The following is a 23,470-nucleotide window of genomic DNA, read 5'->3' as shown; positions in this document are numbered from 1 at the left end:
ATACTAAAAAGGGGAAACTAAAAAGCAAATTCAGGTCTGGGTATATTTTATTTTTCTCATAATCTTACAAAAAAAGTCTTCCTATTTTTTTTTTTGTCGGTATAACAAAATGAAAGCTATTTCATCGAGGCAAACATTTAAGTTAACCTTCTGTTCAAGCTAATTTGTGAAATGGTTATGACCCTACCCTACCCATTTTGTGGCTTTATAATTTTCTTAATCCATTTAAAATCATGAAGCACCCCTGACATTTCAAAGCAAGGAACCTACACTTATTCAGTTAACAGACACCACTATATAGTGTCTGCCTTTTGTGAGTGTTAATTGGACATGATATCTTAATTTGCACACAGATGTAGCACCGGGTAATTATAGAGAATTCTTCCAAAGACTAAGCACACACATACCGGTAGTGAAATCCCCCAACTGCCTGTTGACTGACGTATTAAAAATAGCTCATTTAGAGACAGTAGAAGGCTGTCGTCTTTGAGTAAGACTTCTCTGCTGGTCTCTTGGGATGGGGGCTCACTGCAATTTATCATAGTTACTAATTATTCATGTTATAGGCTATTCTTCTCTTGCAGGGAAAACAGAAGAGGGAGGTGGAAGACTAAAATCACAATTTGACTTTATTTTGGAGCCTTAAAAAAGTGTGACTGTTGCCTTTCAACATTGCCGAGAGTTTCTAAACATCTTAATGACAGATCGCGTTTGTATTTGCCATGTGAATGCAAGATATATGCTAAAAGGAATTGTAACAATGGTGAATTGGGGGAAACCTTGGCGTTCAAGATAACATTTTGGATTGTTTAAAGTCAAAGCCAAATGTTCATATGCCAACATACTTGCTTCCTCTTTTACAATATGGAGTAGTGGCAAAAGTAACTCAAAAAGGAAGGTCATGTTTTCACCCGTGGTTCAACCATACTCCCCCCCCCGACAAAAAAACAGTGTGACCTCTCATTGAACCGAGTAGAACCATGTCACAATGCCAAAGTAAGACTTGAGATCATCGAGGCACATCTTTTAATACCTCTTTTGTTCCCGTTAGGCCTTGTCAGAGTTGTTCTTGCAACAAAACACATGGCTGCCATGGATGTTTAAGAACCTAGCACGGAAAATATCATTAGGACAGGTTACATAGTTAGAAATTCAGTAGCATTGTCAGGGCTGTCATAAGGATACACGGCATTGAAAAGTTTTTTGTTTTTTTTCGATCTCTTCTGTGTGGCAGTCCATCTGTTCCAATAGCAGGCGTTGATATGGAGCCGGGGATATTTTAAACAAAGGGAGAGATGGGAGGGAAAGGGGGGGTCTTTCAGTTACCATTGCCTTTGTCTGCTCGTACAAACACTGTATCATACTCAAAGAATTAAACAGTCCAAGTAATTACTGAGCTTCACTCCAACATGTAATTCAACACCCATTTTAATTACAGCCACCAGCTACTCAAGCATGGTGGTGAATATGAATTCAGCACTATTGACGACATCCATTCACCGGCTTTCACAATAAGGGAACAATAACAATGCTGAATGAATGTGACTGAGAGTGAATCTACGCGTTTAGGTTGGACTGAATGAAGATTTACTGTGAAGAACAGCACAGTGCTTCTTATGGGTGGTTTATTTTCAGCATATTGTTTGCTGTGTGTGTGCGTAAAGTGGCCGGATAAGTAAGAAGCTTTTTACGAGCTTAAAAAAGACAAATCAAGTTTATTTATTTGTATAGCCCTAAATCACAAGCAGTCTCAAAGGGCTTCACATAGACAGAAATTGACAATTATTCTCAAAGCATCCCCTGATCTTAATAAATTCACTTTAAAGGGGAAATGTTATAACTACAATAAGACATGGCAATATATGCATCGTTCGTACCGAACATGGCAGCTTGGCTGGATTTACACGACGTAGTTCAAGTGATCAATTTATAAATCCGATTACACCATCAACATAACCCTGATGTCATATGGCGAGATGACGTGTACACTATAGTGAGAGCATGGCATGCGGAGAAAATATGGTCCATTAGAGCTGCGTGGATCATTAGATAATAATAATTGCCATCAGTGGCTATAGATGTAATGTCGGGTTTACCCTCAGTTAAATCAAGGCATCGGCTTAGGTCAATAAAGTGATTTAATTATTGTTTACTTGTTCTCACTGCCTAGTGTTGACACTTGGCTGTGCGTATGAAAATACGGTAAATAGGGTGCCGTCTCATTTCTCTTTGCTAAGCGGCTATTGTCGTGGGGAGCTGGGCCGAACTGGTGGAAACTTGGCCTAATGAATGTACGGTATGTCATAAGAGAATGGAAAAGGTTGAATAATTTGCTAATAGCTTCTTTCGTCCAGCTGCAAGAGAACCAGCTGTCTCGGGGTGCGGGCATAATACAGGTGGTCCAAATGGTTTGGCTGCAACATGAACCACACATTGTTCTCATACATTCTCTTTGGCCTCAACTATTTCATTTTGGACCTCTCGAGATGTAAACTGCTTCCAGGTGGGTGTTGGCTAACAAACACAGGGAGTAATTTTGCTGTGTTTTTTTAAGATGGTCTATAAAGGAGATGAATGATTGAAAAGTCTGCTGAATTGAAAATATATGTGCTCCGGTTACAAGTGATTTATTGCAATGTGACCTAGAAAAAAATGTGTGTGCAGGAAGCAGAGAAAACATGTTTGGAATGAAAAGGATACTGTAACTAGCCCCCACCAGCTAGTAAAAAGATAATCAAAAGGAATAGCAAATCTGCAAAACATCGTTATCCGTATTGTGGCCAACACAATTCCGAGAACCGTGGTGCACTTTAGTAGGACAATAGTGCTCACTGGCAAACAACGATAAGATGAAATTTACAACGATATAGCAGAGAGCTGCTCCAGAAATTAAACTGAGCCGTTTTATTCTATGTAGCAATTTGCATTCACAGCATACAAGATTGGCCACTGTTTCTAAAATTGGAGGATGTGACAAGGGGTCCACCAGGGTCCAATCTAAATGATGGATAGGGAACAATGACAAGTAGGACTGCTTTATCATTAAATGAGACTGGTACACACTAGGTCGGATTGGTCAAATTGTTTCCACATCTGAAGGAAACAATGTTTTTCAGTTCGTATTAAACCATCGTATTGATTTTCCTTATTGACAATTGACCTTGATAGACGTTTATTCAACTTTTGAATCAATGATTAACTCTTATTTGACCTCATACAAAAGTCCCAGAAGGTTGTTTACTATTCCTATCCAGACATCAAAAGCCCGCTTGTATATTTATTAACCGGTGTGTGTGACGCGAACGAGACATGCTAAGTCTCGTTTAGATGTCGGGCCACTCGAGGCACGGGGATTACGACGCCCTTTGAACTGCTCCTTCCAGACGCACGACTGGTTATTAGTTCATCTATTCTTTTGAAACCAGTGTCTCATTATCATCCCGATATCAAGCCGTCCCGCGAGAAAGTTGAGAAGCCAAGCAGTCAAGATTTGGTGCAGCGGCTTCACAGACTTGTCAAATTAAAAGAGGCCTGCCAGTGACACTTTGAGGCTGGCTCCACCAAAAACAGAGGATAAGAAATGAATTATGTAAGATCTCTTTGAATATTGCATTGCAGAGGAGGGTGTCCCATACGCCCACCATTTCCAGACTCAGGCAAGACATCAATTGGAATGCCTTCATGCTGGCATAATAAATCCAAGGTAAACTCGTCTCGTCTTCTATTTCTCGCCCAGTTATCGCTGTTCGCGGCGAAGGATCGTCTCCTGTGCGTTTCCCGAAAAGAAAAGCCATCGGGAGATAAAGAAAAAGAAGGCGATCACAGAGTGATCTGCATTTGGAGAGTGGACTCGGATAAGATCAGCGCTTCGTTGAAGATATGAAACATTCTGGGAGAGACATTGTGAATCCGTTTGATATTTGTGCAGGTTATTACACATTATAAATTATTTCCACAGAGAACCGACCTAAAACAACAATACGGCGGGCGCAGTTCTAATATATAGAACATATAACAGCAGGAATTATTGCAGGGGACCTTCAAAACATTAGAAATGAACGACCAAAATACATTAGCGATACTCTTAAGACTTCTAATCTCCAACTGAAAAGGAAGCAATTGGATCTTAGCACAATATTCCACAATCTATTAGTTTTACTGCTAATCACTTTTCCCTTCCATGCTGTTGCTTTTATTGACTTTTTAGCATAGCAGCAGTCTCTTGCTATTTTGCTGCGTGTGTTTGCACTTTCATCTACTTTGCCCGAGTGAGGAAAAAAAAAAAATCCAATGGAATTGCTCCCTACAGGTCAGCTGATAAGTCATTCTCATAATGAAGTGCCACCCGAATGATATGTATCGGTAGGTATTTATTTGTTTATTTATTTTTTGCTGCAGTCTTTATCCAAAACACTAGCAGAGGAATTAGTTACAATTAAAAATATATTAAATAGGGAACCAAAAAAGCGTCCGATGTCACAGTACAGGAGCAATCCAAAAATGTGGTTTTACAAAAAAAACACTTAATTTGGTCTCTCAGCAACAATATAACAAGGCTTTTTTTTTTCCGTCGTATTTTTTCCAACCCTGGACAGAATCATTCTGACAGGTCATTATATAAGTGTTTCATAAATCTAGAAAAAGTTGTCTTTCCCAGCAATATGGAGCTGAGTCTAATAACGCTTACCATAAATGTAAAAATGTAAACTGCGAGATGTGATTTTAAGCATATGACTGACAATTTACTGTCGAGAATTCAAACATAAGCCAAACTGAGGGAGGCATTATAGAGGATAAAATAAACTGATTGCAGATCTGGAAATGTGGTGATGACAACCGCCAGCTATTTCCAAGTATGGCTCCTCTGGAATAAAGAGCTTAACTTGAGCCTTTGTTGTGATTTAAAAAAAAAAAAAATGGGAGCGGGGGGGGGGGGGGGGGTGAATCTCTAAACAAGCTTTGCAGTTCCAGTAGTCACCAAGACTGCTGTCAGCTTGATTGCCTTGGAGGAAAAGATGGGCCCTCATCTGTTTTCAGCACATCGCAAGATGGGTGCTCATAATTAGGTGAGTCTCAGTAAGATAAGATATTCCATTATTTGTCCCACACGGGGAAATCAGCCATGCAGCTTGCAGCAGGATGCAAAATGATATCAGCTTCAGGTGACACGCTCATGACAAGGACCAAACTCCAACTAAACTGAATTCCGAAAGCCGTTAGAGCAGATCCTGAAGATCTAAACCAAATTAATAAGTCATTACTCAAAAGGTTTGTTGAACAAGACAGGAGAACTTTTGAGCACTCCAGTGAGCATTCGTGACCACGGGCGAAGCTAAAAGGTAGATGGAGTATTTCACTGTGCATAACTTTGAACAATAAGGCTTGCAATGCTAATTCTAACATAACATCAAGGTATTTGAAACACTCTGCAAAGTTAATTTTAACTCTGAGGTGATGAGATTGAGAGAGAGATACTATTCTTATTACAAGCCATAATACAATCAAAATGCTAATAGGACCTTGTGCGGTCGTGAATTTGAATTGTAATGCATAATGTATCCTAAAATAATGCAGTCAATTCAAATAACTATTGTTTACTTGCACATAATTTTCCCCGAACCAATATAGGTACTGTAATTTAATTTGCATAGAGTGACTTTAGTTTTTTTTTTTTTTTTTAATCAGCATTCAACTGTAAATCATCGTTGCAAAAAACAATGTGGCTTAGGCTCTTTAATATTTAATTAAATAAATAAGATTCAGCACTTTTTAATTTGTATTATTTTGTCCAGTTGTCTTGCCCACATGAAAATTAACAGTGTGGCAAGTTTGAGCTAACAGAAGTGTCGAAAAAAAAATGAAAGGTTGCAAAACAGATGGTTTCCCATGGTGCAAATGTTATTGTGCAAAACTAAGCCTGGAGGCTGCGCTATTTTTTTTTCCAGCCTTTTAATTGGCAAGAGAGACATGCGCCACACTCCTCACATTTAAAGGTGGCTCCACTTTCTTAAGAACTGAAAAGTACCCCCCCACATTGAGACTCTACCACAACCACCAGTGCTCTAATGGGAACCCATTGAGCTCTGTGTGTTGCTGAATTCTCTGAAAGCTAGGTGAACTGATAATACATCCTGCCTTTTCCTCACAGCGGGAGTTGCCTCACCACGGCAACGGCGGCTGACAATAGATTGTAGGTGAACATTAAGCAGCATGCTTTTTTTTTTTTCCTTCCATTTTCAAACACTTATTAGCACTCTGTAGTGGAGGGTGTGGAAAATAAGGGTAATTGGAGAAACCGTTGTTTGGCCAAAAGTCTGAGACATAAGAACACAAACAACAACACACATAAATGAATTCTTAAATTGTCAGAGGAGCAATTGTACAATCTCCAAAGTATTAACGCAACAACCCTGACCTTAACCCTATAAAGGATCACAAAGAAACAACAAAACAATCACTACGTACGTATAAACACTGATTGTGACATATATCTAAAGAATTGACAAATTACAGAGATATAAATGATAAAATGGCAACAATGAATGCTGACAAAAAAAAACCCCAAAGGTTTTGAAATGTTGAGAAATAAGACAGCCATTGTTTAATATTTCAGAGTACTGGAAAGACGCTTCTTTAAGATCTGTCATGCCCTTCATCTGTCATCAAATCTTTTTTTTTTTTATTTGAAGAAGGAAATCTACATTCTGGGCATCAGACTGTGGAATCACAGGGAATTATTAACCATGTGCGCATGAAAACACGTGTGATTGATGAGTCTGGGGTAGTCGGCTAAATTTGATAGCACAGCCGCTTTGGCTCTGGCAGTATAAATATGCCTTTTAGCTAAACGCCATGCATTTGTCGAACGATCATGCATTCAGTAAGCGCGAGTGTGAAAAAGACAAGTTGATGGCAACACATGACCTAACAGCTGACAAAGGACCGTAGCTTGACTCAAGCTCTGGGGCGACAAAACACCTCTGACTCCATAAATATGTAAAATCACGGTTTGTTCCAGGGATCTTGTCGAGGTTTGGGCCTCTGAAGTAACCCACACCCTCCCTCCTGTTTCTCGAGCTCATTTGGGGAAGAGCCAGAGTAAACACTATAAATAAGTTATTACCAAGACTTGTTGACACACATTCAGCTAAAAGTGCAACCAAGCTATGATGAATGCCATTGTGTCATTATGGATTTTTAGTACTGGTCATCTCAAGCATGGTTAGTTTATTGACTTTGCCTGAAAGCTTCTACAGATGATCTGTAATAATGAATAAAAATCCACCTGCATTCTCCGCATTACCGCTAATCCGTTATGTTTTATTTCCTGTCTTCCGGCATATAAATAAATACTTCTCTGCTGATTCAGAAGCAACATTAGGCTGTACCATTGATTTCTCCAATTTTCATGAGGCCCGTGCTTCTAATCCAATCGCATCTGTTCTTCAAAATGAAATAATTGCATCAACGCGACCATCAGCTCTCGGCGGCCGAGCGGTTCTGTGTCACGCTGGCGTTTAATTGTTGATGGACTTCATGCATTCGAGGCATCCGCAGTCAGGGTCGGGATGCATTAGCCAATAATGTCATATTATAAGGACGGAAGGAAGAGAGTTATTTGCAATGGGGGGGATGTGTGGAGGGGGTCTCGGGCAAGATGAACGGCAACTAAATGAAATAGGAAATAGCTATGAAGCAGGGACAGGGTGGATGATTAATAGTGAACTCCATTATTGAAAGGTCTTGCTCGGAAGAAAATTGTTTCTCCCTGGGGAGCAAGGCTGGGTATAAGGGCAATATATAAAGGCATACTCTTTTCGCACTAAAAAGTTCATTTTTGTTTGTAATTAATGTAGTAGTTGTATTTCTTTTACGTAAAATGAATCATTTACAAATATCTTGTTAATAAAATGGGACAATATCCATTTTTGAATGTTCTAAATCGTTTCCTCGTAGTTTTTCTAATTACTCCAAAGTGCCCCTGCTGTTGAAGCCAAGTAGTGCGCTCAGTTTGACAAACGCATCGATTAATCATATATGATCAACTACAAAATTCTTTGAATTAAATAATTGACAAAAAGGCTTTTTCATAGATGTTTGGAGCCAGCAAATAAAGGACAAGGGGGACTTTAGCACAGAGCTAAATATAGCTCATTAAAAGCTGGGTTGTAAGGCACTGTGCAGGCTCTTGACCGCATGCCCAAGTTGTTGCAATCACTTCTGGCAACATGCTTTTGCTAAGGACGCTTCTCAAGTCAAAGATGTCTCGCGATGTTGTCGACTCGAATAACAAAGAGGCGAGTCAGACAACATCGCAGTCAGAAGGTCAGAGTAAAACTGCAACAAATTATTTCCATATTATTTTCCCGCTATTAATAACAGTGAACGTTTTACCTGTAATTCTTCCTGTCATCTGCAACAGATATATATATTTTTCCATTTCTAGTAACCTTTATGCCTCCCAGTTGGTCCTATTAACCACATGCTCAGTTCTTCCCATATGACTTGTTGCAAAGGTTTACATGAAAAATTAATTTGCAGGTTCCACTGGCTGATAATTCATGATTAGGATGTTGTAAACCAGGCTTTATCATCTGTTTAATTCTTTATGCTGATTGCAAGGTCACTGACCTTCCACAATGTGTCTGGCTGACAGTCTTTGTAATTAGGCTGTAAAGTAGCAGAGGTCAGCTCAAGAGAGAATTCCCCAAGAGCATATCATATGAATGTTCATATATGCCTTTTACCACCAAAATAATTGTCAGATTATTATGTAAGAAAGTTGCTAAAGAAGGTCTCTTTGCACCTTTACACAGTTAATGAGCTATTCAGCGCTGACTTTAAGCATTTCATCTTGATAGCTCTTATTTCATTCCCCTCGGCGGACCATCTCTACATTTACACACTTACTTAAACTAGTGAAATAAAATATCTGTCCAGTTCAATGTAGAGAATATAAAAAAGAGGAAATAAAAGCTTGAAGGGATGAATGCAGTTGGCCTTTAGCTGACAATGAGTCCCGCATTAAGTCAATCCTGGCCTCAGACAGCAAGTGGAAGAGGCTGTCACCGTATCCCTTATCAACCACCACAGCATTGTAGATGCCCAGTGCTTTTCAATTCTTCCCCCTCTTTTTTTTCATCTCCACATCCCATCCCTTGCTGCTCCCCCCTCACTGTATTCAAGCCGTTTAGTAAATGCATATAATCTTCAACCACCCAGCCAGACGAGAACCTCAAAGAGTCACAAAGATATGGCCAGATGGAGGTGAGCTATCAGCTCACCCGGAACTGTGGGCCTAAGGCGATAATCATTTCAAAACTGCAGGGGAAAATGGTTTTAATAGCCCTGTAAAAGGTAAAAGTTTGTCTGCCTTATCACACCTGGCAGATGCATCGCAGAGAGGCAAGAGGAAAAGGGGATAGGGGAAGAAGAAAGCGTCAGCTGATAACATCCCCTCCCCAGGAAAGGGATAAACCCCGAATTTTAAAAAAAAAGTGCTGCCTTCAGGAGGAAGTTTAGGGGATTAAGGCTTGTCTCTTTTCTACTGTGTTCCAGCAGCCCCTTCTCAGTCACCTCGGCTCATCCTTCTTTCTCCACCAGCTGCTTGTTGACCCTGGAATTAACTTTTATGAGCCTTATGATATGAGTGGCAGAGAGCATCACGTCCTTTTGTTTCTAACTATACAAGATAATTGGCTGTCTTTATCGCCACCTACGGTTGACAGTATGGTTTTAAATCGAGACAGTAAACGCACAATTTCAAAGGCCGCCTCTCTGGCGATATATATAGTTGACCTGCCGTGAAAGCCGGAGCGGTTCAGAAAGCTCGACTGGATGTTATATGAGGAGCAAGGCCCTGTGTGCGGGGTCTCATGATAACTTTAATGTTCCATTGTGGACAGAGCACAACTCAAGGTCACACCTTAGCTTCTGGTTTTTGAAGGTATTCCTTTCAGGATTGTTTCAGCCGCTTACATCAGCCTTGTATGCATGCTTTTGGAATCAAGCGTGACGTTCATTCTTTTCGACTTCAAAACCGTTGAGGACAAAACGGAATGTTGATTAAAACTCTCCAAATCTTCTGGACTTGGCATATTATTTTTTTACGAGATTTTTCTTAACACAATATGTATCGTAATTTCTGGACTATAAACTGCACTTTATTAGTTAAATTAGTGGAAAATCCAGCTCGTATATAAGCCGCACTGGACTATAAACCGCAGATGTTTTAATGTTTAATTTCCATATATAAGAGAATATGCACAAATCATACAATATCGTGAAAATCATGAAAAATCGATAGATAAGCAAAAAGATTGAGCAATTAGTAGCGACTTATAGTCCGTAAAATACGGTACCTCTATCTGACTTCTTATTCTAACCTCAGGTTCAACAGGATCTCCTGATGCTACTCCCACTGATGACTGATAGTCAGACAGAACGTAGCGCTGACAGTGATTCGTCTTTAATGGACGATTGAGCATGTCAAAAGTCGTGCTACAAACCACAGTTTGATATGCTGCAGGCTGAGCCGTCTGACAACCGCGACAGCTACTGTCACCCTTCGTCAATGCAATAAAGCCCCGGCAATCAGTTGGCGATCAAGGAGCGAAGGCTAGAAGGTATGAAAGTTGGAACTAAAAGAGAAAGAAGTTGGAGATAAAGGAATGTATCGATACAAAAGTGTATCCTCTTATTGTGCGGATTCCCCTAATGGACTTTTTAGCTGCCTTCAACAATACCATTATGCGGGAAATGCAAAATTGCTTCAATCTATTTTCTTCTCGGTCTCTCAGAGGCATTGGAACCCCTGCTATCAGCACCTTAATGCCTTAATTAATTCTCTGACACATTTTTTTTTATTGGCGCTCGTATAAATTACTCCGCTGTACGCCTGCAGGTATTAACAAACGCTCTTGGTTTAGGAAAGAAGAAAAGTAGATATTAAAAGACGTGCTAGTTTGCATGTCCAAATGATTGCGTTTGACATCATTACATACTCAAATGTCACCTAATTTACTTACTCGAGCAATAATAAAGTAGGTAACGGTGACATAAAAGTTTTTGGGTTAGTTTATCAGACATATGACAAAGCCTGCAAATATTATACTTTTGAAGTCACATTTACCGTAATTTCCGGACTATAAGACTCTACTTTCTGCACAACCTTTGAACCCTGGATGACATGCGGTTTATATTAAAACAAAATAGTCCGGGAATTACGGTAATTCAGCATTAACGTGATGAAAAGTTTCTGCGTCCCCAATCCGTCCAAGTACAAGCTAACCTTTCAGAAGGGTGTGTATTAATATTCACACCCCTCTTTACACAAAGTGATCCAGTGATAGATAAGAGTGATCACATAGGATCACTTTGCCTGGCTAATCCCACTTCACATGGGTCTTATAATAATTTTAGGCAGGCAATCAGCAATTTTCAATGGATTATCCTTTGAGAGTAACCTTGCCAACCGTATTAATCTATTACGAGTCACCCTTGTGTAATTTCATATTAAAGTGGGTGACAATTCATTAGGTGGGCGAGGCAGCTTCGGAGTGCTCAGTGTACTGCAATTACAGCACATAGAGGAGGGCCCTGACCCTGGAATGACTCCACAGTGACCTGGGCAGCTAATGGAAGGAGAGGACTGAGGGGACAAGATGGCTGTCATACTCTCAGCAAAGGGCCTGACCACACTGACAGGCGAGGACAGGTTTCTTGTAATTATTTAGTGAAGACACCAACCGGAACATTAGGACGGGACTAAAGGCAAATAGTGGTCGGACATAATAAGAACACGAAAGTGGTCTCGGGGGGAAAATTTTTTTTTGTTGAAAGGATGTGCCTGGTAAGATGAAGACATTGCACCAGCTTAATGTGATCATTTATTTTGAAGCATAGTCATATTCAACCAAGCCACCATTTCATAGGTTGTTTTATGTGAATTACAAGCTATAATTTCAACAGCCCCACCCACTCTGTTTTCACAACTACATGGCTGCACGGTGTGCCTATTGGGAGAATGACAAAAAAAACAATCTCAGATCAGCAGCGGTATCAAAAAAAAAAAAAGATCATTTCTACCCAAGCAGGCACCCGCTGGTCTCACCACCTTGCGGGGTGTTGAATCTCACAGGTTAAACATAGAGCGACAAGCGTGGGCTGCCAATCCACCTGTTATCTCTCGTCACACTAGCTAGGCTGTATCAAGGTCAGGCACTTTACAAACATAGACAAGGGTGCAGATGGTATTAACACTAATATTTACACAGATATAGGAAGAAATATACCTTCTTTTTTCTTTATATGGGAAGCCTACCGTCAGATACTCGAGCAGCCTTTCTTTGAATCCTCCATTGTCTAATGTTATTAGATTAGTTCATTTGAGTTTTTTCTCATTCTTTGTCATATTCCTATGAGTTAGTCAGACGCAAGCCAGAATGGGTCTGTAGAGACATATGTTCTCTCACTTACTTATGTTTGTATAGTCTAACATAACCGAATGAGGGGAAATCTGGACTGAAGGTACGTTTCATCCATTTTGTGGAACGGTTAAATCACAGCAAAGAATGCAGTTAAGTCTGTCATACTTAGTATCATGTGAGACAGACGAGTCGCGACGGAGAGTAAAACGATGCCAGATCCAATGAATGACCGTCTCTGGTGATTCAAAGCTTTGCTCGGGCCAGACCGGGAGTCATGCGGAGGGGTTTAGGGGTGGCTGCTGCATCGCTAAGCTTTCGCTACCGCTGATCTGTTAAACAGGAACTTGGGTGACAGTGAGCCTATAGGATTAAGAAAATGGATTCGGGTGCTGGCGAAGCATCCCCAAATGGTAAGAATTAAAACAGTGAGCAGTCAGGCTCATCAAGGCGTGAGCTATTTTGCTAGCTGGATCCTTGAAAGTTGATCTTGGATGCTGCCCCAGTTGCGGCCAGTGAAATCAAATCTCGAAAATACTGAATATGCTCCATTTGATCTCCTTACAGGTCGTGGATTCATGACAACTTTTGCGATTTATAAGTGATCCTTACAATTCAGCTTACATGCCAGCACGGTCCTCGAAATAGTACCCGATCAATACGTGCTGCTGTTACATCATCCTCATTACCACCTAACAATTAACCATCACGTCCTAGCCTGAATGCTCCCGTTAATGCACGAGTGAATTCCCCTTGAAAAGTCATTCCAAATAAATGCCTCTCATCGATCTGTTGTTAGGCGACATGATCATGGGAGAGGTTGAGCTCTTTGAATAGTTTTTAAATAGACCAAGTGTGTACTTACAAGTGACAACATGATGGTGTAATTAGTCCAATGGACAAAGTACGCAACGATACAAAACGAAAGGAAGGCCTCCGACCATTAATATCACGACAATCGAAATGACTGCCATTTGTACTCGTACAGAGGAAAATCGGTACATATAAATTCAAGTAACTCCAAATATGTTGACGTGATACCAAAGATTATACATCTTACATGTGCAATTTACAGCATTTTATTTTGGGCTTTCATCAAATTGCACGTCAGCTTTCTTGTACGTGCTCAGATGGACGGAGTGCAGACGCCAATCAAACAGTCCCCAAAAGACTCAAACTCAGCCGGCTGCCCTGCCCCCTGGCTCTCAAGATGGAAAGAGGCCATGGTGGGGGTCACAACACTGCGTGTTCTCATTCAGAATAACATCACACTTTCTCTTTTCTCATTACCAACATGTGCTGTCTGCACAACAGCCATCTCACCACCACAACCACATATCAGCCTCGGGGTCAGAGTTCAGATATGATTGGATCTCCCACCGCCATTATATCAGTAGGGCTACAACAATTGGCAGTGTTGTTTTGATGTTTCAATGGGAGCCCTCAAGGCGTGATACACTTCTTATTCACACAGTGTACATGTAGCCAAGATTATGAAAACAAGTTTCATTTATTTGGATGGAAATAAATTTGCCCCTAAGGGAGTCATAAAAAGTGTCAAATATAAATGCATATTCAAAAGTTCAAGATCAAGGCTACCCTCTTAATAGGCTTCTTGGAATGGGTCGATGGAAAGGAAATTGGCAAAATCATGTAACAATTTGAAAATAAAAGCAAGCAAACCGTAAAAGCTCAAATGAAGATGTACCAACATCTAGAAATTGGTCATCTTAACATTTTTTTTTCCTTCTGCAACTTTTATCATATTATGCCACAGGCCTATTGACTATTTAAGCATGACTTTTATTTCGGGGGGAAAAAGAAAATATTTCCATTCAAGGCAATTCAATGGTGTATTATTTTCTTTTTTTACAAGAATCCAGCTGTTCTCCACTGAATACACAATGATTTAACGGCCGATGTGTAAAGTGGACCAGCCTTGGGCGACGGGCCCGTCTCGCAGCAGCTGTTGGTGCAGATGTAAGGTGACAGTAATCAATACCGATTATTAAAGTGGGAGCACTATCTCTAGTGTGTGATTAATCTTCATTCCCTCATGTTTACAGAGCCTCCTCTGGCCTATTCGCCATTGAGGAGGAGCGCTTCCCATTATCTGTCCCGAGAGACATGAAGAACAAAACACTGTCACCATTAAAGATACACGCTGTCACTGAAAAGGAAGAAAGCACATGTCCTGGAAAGTCTGAAGATCCCACATGCATTAGTGTTAAAATACAACATCTGTATCGTCTCAAAAAGGCATAAAAAGATATTGCCGAAAAGGCAGTTAAATCAGAAACACATCATAAGAATGACAAGCTTGATGAGATCATATAGTGAGGGATTTGTTTTCGATTAGGCTTTTGATTCCTTTGCTAGTGAATTTAAAACAAACAAAAAAAGTGTCTGGCTCTAAAATGTGAACGTCAACATTAATGAACAATAAACATGATGACCAGAGTAACCACACAACATTATGTTATCTCATTAAAAATGCTCAAAAACTCATTTATTTACCAATATTAGTGTTCAAAATCACATTGACGAAAACATAATGAGATAAATTAGAAGCCGTTGGCGAGCACAATTATTATCCAGCCAATAACCTTCCCCTTAGCTAACAACGTCTTTTGTGAGATCCGGTAACCTTGCCGCGTTGTTGCTTCTGTATAACCAAACAATTCATCATCCCTGCTCTGTTACATCCCCAATCAAACTCAAATTCTTGTTTCAAAAAACCTAATAAAACAAAAATAAAATCCAATTACAGCCACTTTGAGTTTGTATTGTTTGGTTGGTGGGCATTTATGGAACAAGCAAAAGTCAATATACAATAATGAAGCATCTAAAGCATAAAGGGGGCGACACCATTAACATTTCTGGACCGGGTTGAAGGCTATCGGAGCAGCAGATGTTGTCCACCCCCCATCTGTGAGTAGTCGCCCACAGGTGTCAGGATCTCACCACCTCCCCACTATCGTTAAATAATCACCCGCCCCACCTCCAAAAAAAAGAAAGAAAGCCACTCTTCTTCTATTTAATCCCATTTTACCCCCCCATCCGCCCATGCGAGCATCATTCAACACCTGTGAGGATCCCACTGTGAAGAGATAATAACTCGATGTGCCCTCTGAGTGGGGTTGTGTGTTGAGTTCAGGGCAAAAGGGGAAGTGTGGGGGTCAGGTAGAACAAAGAGGTTTGTGTGTGTGGGTGCACGTCCACTCGGCAAGACATTGGGAATTTCTGGACGGCTATTTCAATCGCCTCTCCTGTGTGTACGATATCTCGGGGGTGTTACAGCTTGCACTCGGGGAGAAAAAAGGAATAGAGGAAGACATTTTGGAAAGTTCAGAGGATTAACTCCAGACAGGGCGATGGGAATAGTCGAAGCTATGGAGGAGGATATGTGTGTGTGTGTCTGGGGGGGCATTCTTTGTCAGGAGTAATTGCTTTCAGCCACTCTACTGTGTAAACTGAGGAGAGATTACAGGATTTATTCTTATGTAGATTTTATACAGCAACGCTTTGCTGAACCTATTCTGTTCACTTCAACTGAATGTTTTTTTTTTTGTAATTCCATAAACATCAAGCCTGACATTCTGGAGGATGAAGAAAAGGGCAGGTGAACCTGATGTCAAACAACCGGACTGTCACTATAATTGACAGCACTGGATATTGAACACTATCTGGCAAGGAAGCATCGTTGGTTCATGAGGGATTTAGTGTACCTCACTTTGAGGCAGTAGAACAACATTTGGTCTCCCAGGTAATAATACATCCTTCCATTTTCAATAGCGCTTAACCTCACTTGTCACAGGTGAGCTGGGGGCGATTGTATCCTGACCGATTTTGAGTGAGAATATGTTGAATAATTAAAAATAAGGTCTAAATAAAAAATGTCAAAGGCAAAATAAAATGTACTGCACAAAATAAAAAAAGAGTGTAATTAAAAGTTTAAAAAAAAATCATGAACGTATCAAACAAAGGATAATTAGTCAAATTTTGCTTATCCTGCAAAAAAAATAAAAATAGATCGCCAGAAAAAAAATGACAATTTGAACACGAATACTTTTGGAAATATTATTACGAGATCAAAACAACAACCATTGCTAATATTTGCATTCATCGTTCTACTTCTTTTTTTTTTTGCACCAGAAAACTTCAAACAATAAATTACCATTTCAAAGCTGGTCAACACCACGTTAGTTATGAATTGTATTTATTTTTCGATTTACTTAACCCACTCAGGAGTGTGTCCTTGAAAGCTCAGTACATATTTGCACTGAACGTCTGTCGACCCCCTAGTGATTCGCATGGGCATGTGAGTGATGCCTCACGCAGGGCAGATGCCTCCAAGACACGCGTTTGAGGAATCAAAGGCGCTTTTGCAAGAAAATCCACTTCTGTCGTTCCTAATGGGCTCTTTTACCATGTGTCGCCAATCAAACAGCTCTTCGGAACACCTTCTGTTTTCAATCTACCGCTTTGACAGGCTACTTGAAAAGTAAGGGGTCCCGAACGTTGCCGCGCTCCGTGTTTGAGAGTGCGCAATACGACAGTCCCCATTAGCTTCAAGGGAAAGCCACTTGGGAAAGCCCCTCAAGGTTGTTATTCTCTAATATGCTCCTTGTTGTGTTTACGGCGAGGTTTTTGCACCCACTGTGGAAAAGTAAGAGGTATTTTCATTTTTTCAAGGCCAGTCCGTATTTTATGCAGATCTTTTGAAGGACAAACGTTGTAAATAGTAGATTTACAGAAGAAAAGTGAGACGAAAAACAAAAACTACACTTCCTCTGGGTCTCACCGCACACGCTTGACTTTTCATGGTCCAAACAGAGTCCTTATGTTCCTTCAATACCAGATGTTAGCTAATGCATATTTGTGTGTGTGCATGCCTGCAGGTCCCTCAAATGTCTTCTCTTCTGCATCTGCCAGGACTTATGAGCACAGTTTATCATAGTGTTGGCTTCCACTTTCAAATTCCAGATTGGGGTGAGTTCAACTCGAAATTAGTGACACACACTGGATACTGCAAGAGTAAAAAAAAAAAAGACTTACACTTGTTTTAGTGGGGACATCGCCTTTGTTCTTTCCGGTACATTGGTCTCCTCGTCTGGCTTTCAGATGTCGGACAATTCTCCTGTCACTCATTGACAGGTTTCCATTACTTAGTATGACTGTCATGGAAATGGGGATAACTGTAGGACGCAAAGACAGTTTTATCACCTCCATGGACCATAAAGAAATAAATGTTTAAGGTTTTATAGAAGAGCACCCAATATGTTCCATGCGGTGTTGGACACCATGCTGGGATGAACCCTACGTTTTATTGGGGCTTTAAATCTCAACTGAGCTTTTTTTCTCTAAATTGTTTGGTGTCCCTACTTATAAATCTGTCCAGACTTTGAGACTCAACAGCATTATATAACAACTTAATCCCCTGTAGGCTTGCTGTAATTCAACTCGCATTCTATATTCCCTTTTCTCTCCCTCGTCATTTACAATGCTCTCACACAGGGCCACTTCAATTGTAGCATGCTTTAATGCAGCTGTTCCTCCAAACTCTGTCCCCTGCTGACACACAAACTGCCATCATCAAACTTTCATTGGCACACTGTTTCCGAGAAATTTAATAGTGTGCCATTGCAACATATAGAGAAGACAAACAACGTTGGTGTAGGTGATAATGGCAACGTCTGTTGTGCACAAACATCTATCTATCTTTCATGCTGCTCGTTCGGGTTGGGGTGAGTCTATCCCGGGCGGGATATACCCCGGACCGATCGTCAGCTTATTGGACTTACACACAAACAAATACTCACAATCACTTCTGACAAGGATATTCGTCCAACTTCAGTCCTCGAGGGTCGCTGTCCTCCAAATGGCTCTTTTGACACTGGCTCAGAGGTAATATTGGAGAAACTGGATTGTGGCTCAAGAGGGACGATCAAAGTTTGAGCTACTTCAAAGCTTTTTAACACGGCAAAAGGTATTAAGAGTTAAAGCAGTCCAGCCCTCTCAACTCGTCTCATCTCGGGCTTCACCTTAATTTTACCCTTTTTCCCAAAGGTGGTATCCAGACAAGTGGAATCATCAAGTCGTTTCTAAATGGCCCAGCTGGATCATTTCAAGCCCTTCCTTTGGATGAAGATAGCTTTGGCAAGGAGTCTCTGATGAAGAGCCGGTGCCGACATCTAAAACCTGACGTTAGCCTTTCCTTAAACGTTTTTTGCCTTCATCACCATCTCAAGGTTCACAAGCTGTTTTTAGTCGTTGAGTCAGCTCAAAGTAAAAACTTAAATCAGGAATGGAGATTATAGGGGTGGGGGGACTCGGATGATCTCATTTCATCGCATATTTTTATTGCTACTCAAACGTATATTTTGAATTGCTGCCAACGACTGGCCAGATAGCCGCTGAAGACATTTCATGTGGAATTATGAGAACGGTACGAGACCATCTGCCAGCTAGACAACCGATCCAGAGAATATTTTCTTTTCTTAGTCATTGTGGTCAGATACATGTATGATTATTTTCAATACTTAAATTGACATATGTTCCCATGCATGGGCGAATGTTGGCACACAGTCATTACCAACACTTTTGTGCGTATGCATGGTTGATAAACGAAGCCTTACCTCCCCCCGACCCCGAACAGGATAAGCAGTTAAATAGTGGCGGGTATTCCTCATTAGCTTTTCCAAACAAATACAGAAACCTAAATGCCTTTGTTCGAAAAAATGTTTTATTGCATGTACGCAAAAGAACAGAGTCTGTTTTTACTCGTATTCTCTTATAAAACTGATGCTTACATTATACAACCATGTGTGTATAATAAAATACAATATCGGATGATCATGAAGACAATATATTTTACACTGGAGGGGGAAAAAAAAAAATAATGCCCTGAATAATATTACAGCGGCAAACAATAACAGAGTATTTGCATACAAAGATATTGTGGTACATTTACAGCCCTTAATGTGTTACGCAACACATGCTCACATTTAACCACACGCATTCAGAGACACAAATGAAAAAGGAATGGAAAATGGTAACCTTGAGTTTTAAACAAAAACTCAGAGGAATACTTGCGATTACTCCTCTGACTGAATCACTGACGAGGTCAGAGCTCCCCGTCTTGTTCGCCTCCTACTCTTCTGCTTTTCTCCAACTCTGGAGCCAAAAGCTTCATATGGCAAGGATGCCAAGATATATTCAGTGACATATTGTACGTTCGGTAAGTGGCAGTAATTGCAAAGACTAACATGTTCAAAATATGCATTGACATAAGGAAAGATCAGAATTGTACTTCGAGGAAGACTTGTAGAAGCATAGATGACAAATTGCCACCCCTGACTTCAAATTAAATTGAATGAGAATGTTTTTTTTTGTTTTTTTTAAAAAGGAATGAATACAATAACAAAATGCATTCACATACAAAAGTGTGAAAAGCAGATATACCTATATTTAGAAAAACATGGTAAGAAAGAAATCCCCACAAATACCTCCAAATTATTAATTTAATCGCACAATGAGAAGAAAAAGAAAATATTGACAGACTAGCATAAGCACAAATGGAGTTCCATTAACGGATATAATCTTGGATGGGAAATCAAATCAGCTCTGTTGTATTTAGCCGATAAAATAGACAGAACAGGGCCACCCACTGGAGAGCTTCCCATGTGACCGCCCTGATAAAATATTCAGCAAGGAACAGCTCTGACACCTCAGGGCCAGCAGACTTCACTTACATCCCAATCGTTCCGGACAAGGCCGGGGCCGAAACCTTGCCAGCAAGGTTGCCGTTTCTTGCTCCTCGCAACACATGACAACAAAAAGTCAACACAAAAGGGCTGCATTCATTTTTAATGAGGTACATTAATTAATAAACCGGACCTGACCCAATTTAAAAAGCTGGAATCCCTGGATATTCCACACAGGGTTGGAATAATATACTTCTAAAGCTGTTTTTTTTTTTTTTTTTTTTTTAGTTGAGGAGTGAATGTAAAGAGAAAATCAAGAAAGTAAAGCAAGATGAGAAGAACTTTTAGTTGATGCACGGTGCACAAGGGAGACTCCTCAGGTTACACCAACACTGTCAAGAATATCAACAGTTACCCCAAAATGGCAAAGTCTTTTCGGTTGCTATCAAAAATCCCAAAATATTTTGGTGCTTCTCCTCAGAATTAAAAAAATCATAGCTAGTCCGGGGAAAAAGGCACTTAACTGTATATACATACTCGATAAGAAAATATTTTTTTTTACAAAAAAAATATAAATACTTAAGGAAATTCTTTTTAATCACAGCATTTGGACTCCTTTGTCGCTTTTTTTTTTTTTTTTTTAAATGAATGTTCTATAAAATCAGTCCTAACTTTGTTAGCTTCAGGAATAAAACTGCCTCCCTTTGTCTGAGCCCTGATGAAGCCGACTAAGCTTGGCAATCTGAGTTGGAGACGGGGGGACGTCCTGTCGGTAGGGACCTTTGGATTTAGGTGGATTCTGCACGGGTTCTCTACTGCTGGAAGGACCCTGATGGCCCCCCTGCTCTCTACGCCTCTGCTCCTGTCTCAGCAACTCCTGAGTCTCCAAGAGGACGCGAGTGTTGAAGTTGGAAGTTCCCAGGTAGCCGTTATGTGAGCCGTGGTTGCCGGAGAGGCGTGGGTTGTCCTTGGCACTCTGAGAGCCATCTGTTGGTGTGTTGGCCTTGTCCCGTGCGTCTTGGGACACGGTGCTGGGATTCTTACGTGGCCTAAACACACAGAGTTAATCGTGAAATGACTGAACAGCTGAAGATTGAAGGGGGATGTGTCGTCATTTCCTTTTTCGGTACACGTAGCGTGGCTTAATGGACCAGATGAGTTAAAATGTACCATAATGTTATCAACTCCCAAAAATGAGATGCTGGCACAATAAAAAAATAAAACAAATCAGGGTATGACATTGAAATCAAATTGAACTACAAACTAGTAGTTCTAGAACGATAAAAAGAAATAAAGTTTTCATTTGAAGAAGATAAGACGGCCCAGATATTTTTTTTAAAATGAAGATGATACTTATCATCCCTGGAGCAGACATTTGACTCACATTGAATTATAACTTTTGGAAAAAAGTACCACAAACTCATATCTTGCTCAAGCATGCCTATTGAAAATGTGGCCCTGAGCTATGACAGGTTACTCCGTCTTTGAGCTAAAGTGTGAGATCTGCTTTTCCATTATTAGATCCATTAAAGCAAACACTCATTGGAAGAGCGGTGACAGCGCTTCTTAGTATGTCGTGTTGCTAAGAAAAAACACATTCACACCTCACTGACCTGCTGTAGGCTTAAAAAGGTTTTTGAGCATTGAAGAGGGAAAGAAGCAACTTTGAAAAGTCCCCCAAACAGAATCCTTCTTGGGGTATAACTTATAACAATCTCGTTACGTGAATCCCTCAAATATAACCAATTTAAAATATCATCTGGGGTCTCATTTTCACCACCGAGTCGCAGAAGCTGTAGTTGCCATGGTGCCTTCTGCTCCGAGTCAGTGATGATGGAGTGGATTATTTTGAGCGGAGACATATTTGGAAAGTCTGTGAAGGGATTAGACTAAATGCCGAGTTGACAACAGACAAGACAAATGTTTGATCCCAGTTAAGATTGTTTACAAGGAGGAGTTTGTTTCCACATCATATAGTACTTTACATTTCACATTGTGTGACACGAAATTTTGAATCTGTCGCGCAATATCAAAAAAATAAATGCTCCTCTCCAGAGGCCCACATAGCAAACGTTCAAGTCCGCATTTATGTACATGTAAACAGCTGCAAATGCATTTATTCACTGACTATGTGAAACTCAATCTTATCTTGTTCCGTGTTTGTCTAAGTATATGTAGTATGCATGTGAGGCCAACATGAAGCGAGGCAGATGTAAGGACAGACTGCCGAGCAAGCCGGACCACATGTTCCACATCAGGCTTTTGCTGTCGGGCTGAGCCAACATGCATTTACACCCCGGCTTGGCTTAAAGAGCAGCCAACACAACTCATGAGGGAACTGCTTGTTTGGAAACTCTCTGTGCCTGTCGCACCAGGCAGCTATCCACACTTCAGGAGTGACAGTTTACTTTTTCGAAAATAAAATTCGAGAAGGCTTTTTTTGGTGAGGATGTGCAAAGAGAGTCCCACAGGAGTGTACTCATGATTGATGCATAAGTGGAACGCTCTTATCACTTCTACTGTCGAGCCGGAATCGGTCACAAAGTAGATTAAATTTATAGACGGGGGGGAAATATATTACCCAAAAGAGAGAGTTAGCGCTAGACTGACAGATTTTAAACAAAGCTAAGAACTTGGGTCACGGGAAAAAGTTGTGGTTGTGGGGCGTTTCTTTTAAACAGCTGGGAAAAATCAGAGTTCACGGGAAGGGCAAGAAGCACATGAGTAAATGCGTGAGCATGGACTCGCACACACTGGCTAACTAACTGGCATCAGTTCTATCATTTTGTAAGTGTGTGCGTAATAAAATAAGATAAATAATGACAAAAAAAATATATATATATATATATATATATATATATATATATTTTTTTTTTTTTTTTACGCACACATATATATATATATATATGTGCATACACATATATATTTATATTTATTTACACATACAATTTTAATTTGAACTTTTCTAACTGAGTTGATTTGATTGAAGTCTACTTTATGGTACAGAGGAATGCAGGAGTTGCTTGAGTTGGTGAGCTCTTGGCCTGCTTTGACCTTCCTGCTTTTAAGAATCTTATCTTAATGACATTCATGTGTGTGTTAGGCGTGTTGTGTCTCTTTCAAGTTAATCAGTAGTCTCTCTTTCCGACTAACACGCTTGTTCCTCGCCCACCGCCGCCTGCCGCTGCTAATCCCGGTCGAACAACAAGCCTTCATTAGTGCCCCGCCAATCCTCACATCCCAGACGGCGAGCTTATCCTATCTGTCATCAGATATGCAGCTACCAGGGATTTTTTTCCTCCGGAAGGCTCTTTTGGGATTTTACTTTCCATTTTAAAA

At 40.4% G+C, this 23,470-nt stretch overlaps 1 protein-coding gene and 1 long non-coding RNA gene across 4 annotated transcripts in view; one reads left to right on the top strand and one right to left on the bottom strand.

Annotated features, from left to right (window-relative positions):
* The first annotated feature begins 12,679 nt into the window (after window positions 1–12,679).
* Window positions 12,680–15,420, top strand: LOC133143526 (uncharacterized). Its single transcript, XR_009710437.1, has 3 exons — window positions 12,680–12,838; window positions 14,302–14,405; window positions 14,492–15,420. It is a non-coding gene; the product is annotated as an uncharacterized LOC133143526 (long non-coding RNA).
* A 3,728-nt stretch (window positions 15,421–19,148) lies between these two features.
* LOC133143525 (partitioning defective 3 homolog) overlaps window positions 19,149–23,470 on the bottom strand; it is a 126,645-nt gene continuing 122,323 nt past the window's right edge. For all 3 annotated transcript variants that reach the window (XM_061265479.1, XM_061265478.1, XM_061265480.1), the window contains one exon: window positions 19,149–21,180. In XM_061265479.1, coding sequence (XP_061121463.1) covers window positions 20,814–21,180 — 367 coding nt within the window. In that variant the 3' untranslated portion in view covers window positions 19,149–20,813. The remainder of the gene's footprint in view (window positions 21,181–23,470) is intronic.

This window comes from Syngnathus typhle, linkage group LG19 (assembly GCF_033458585.1).
Source record: "Syngnathus typhle isolate RoL2023-S1 ecotype Sweden linkage group LG19, RoL_Styp_1.0, whole genome shotgun sequence".
NCBI lineage: Eukaryota > Metazoa > Chordata > Actinopteri > Syngnathiformes > Syngnathidae > Syngnathus > Syngnathus typhle.
This window is presented reverse-complemented; position numbering and strand designations above follow the sequence as displayed.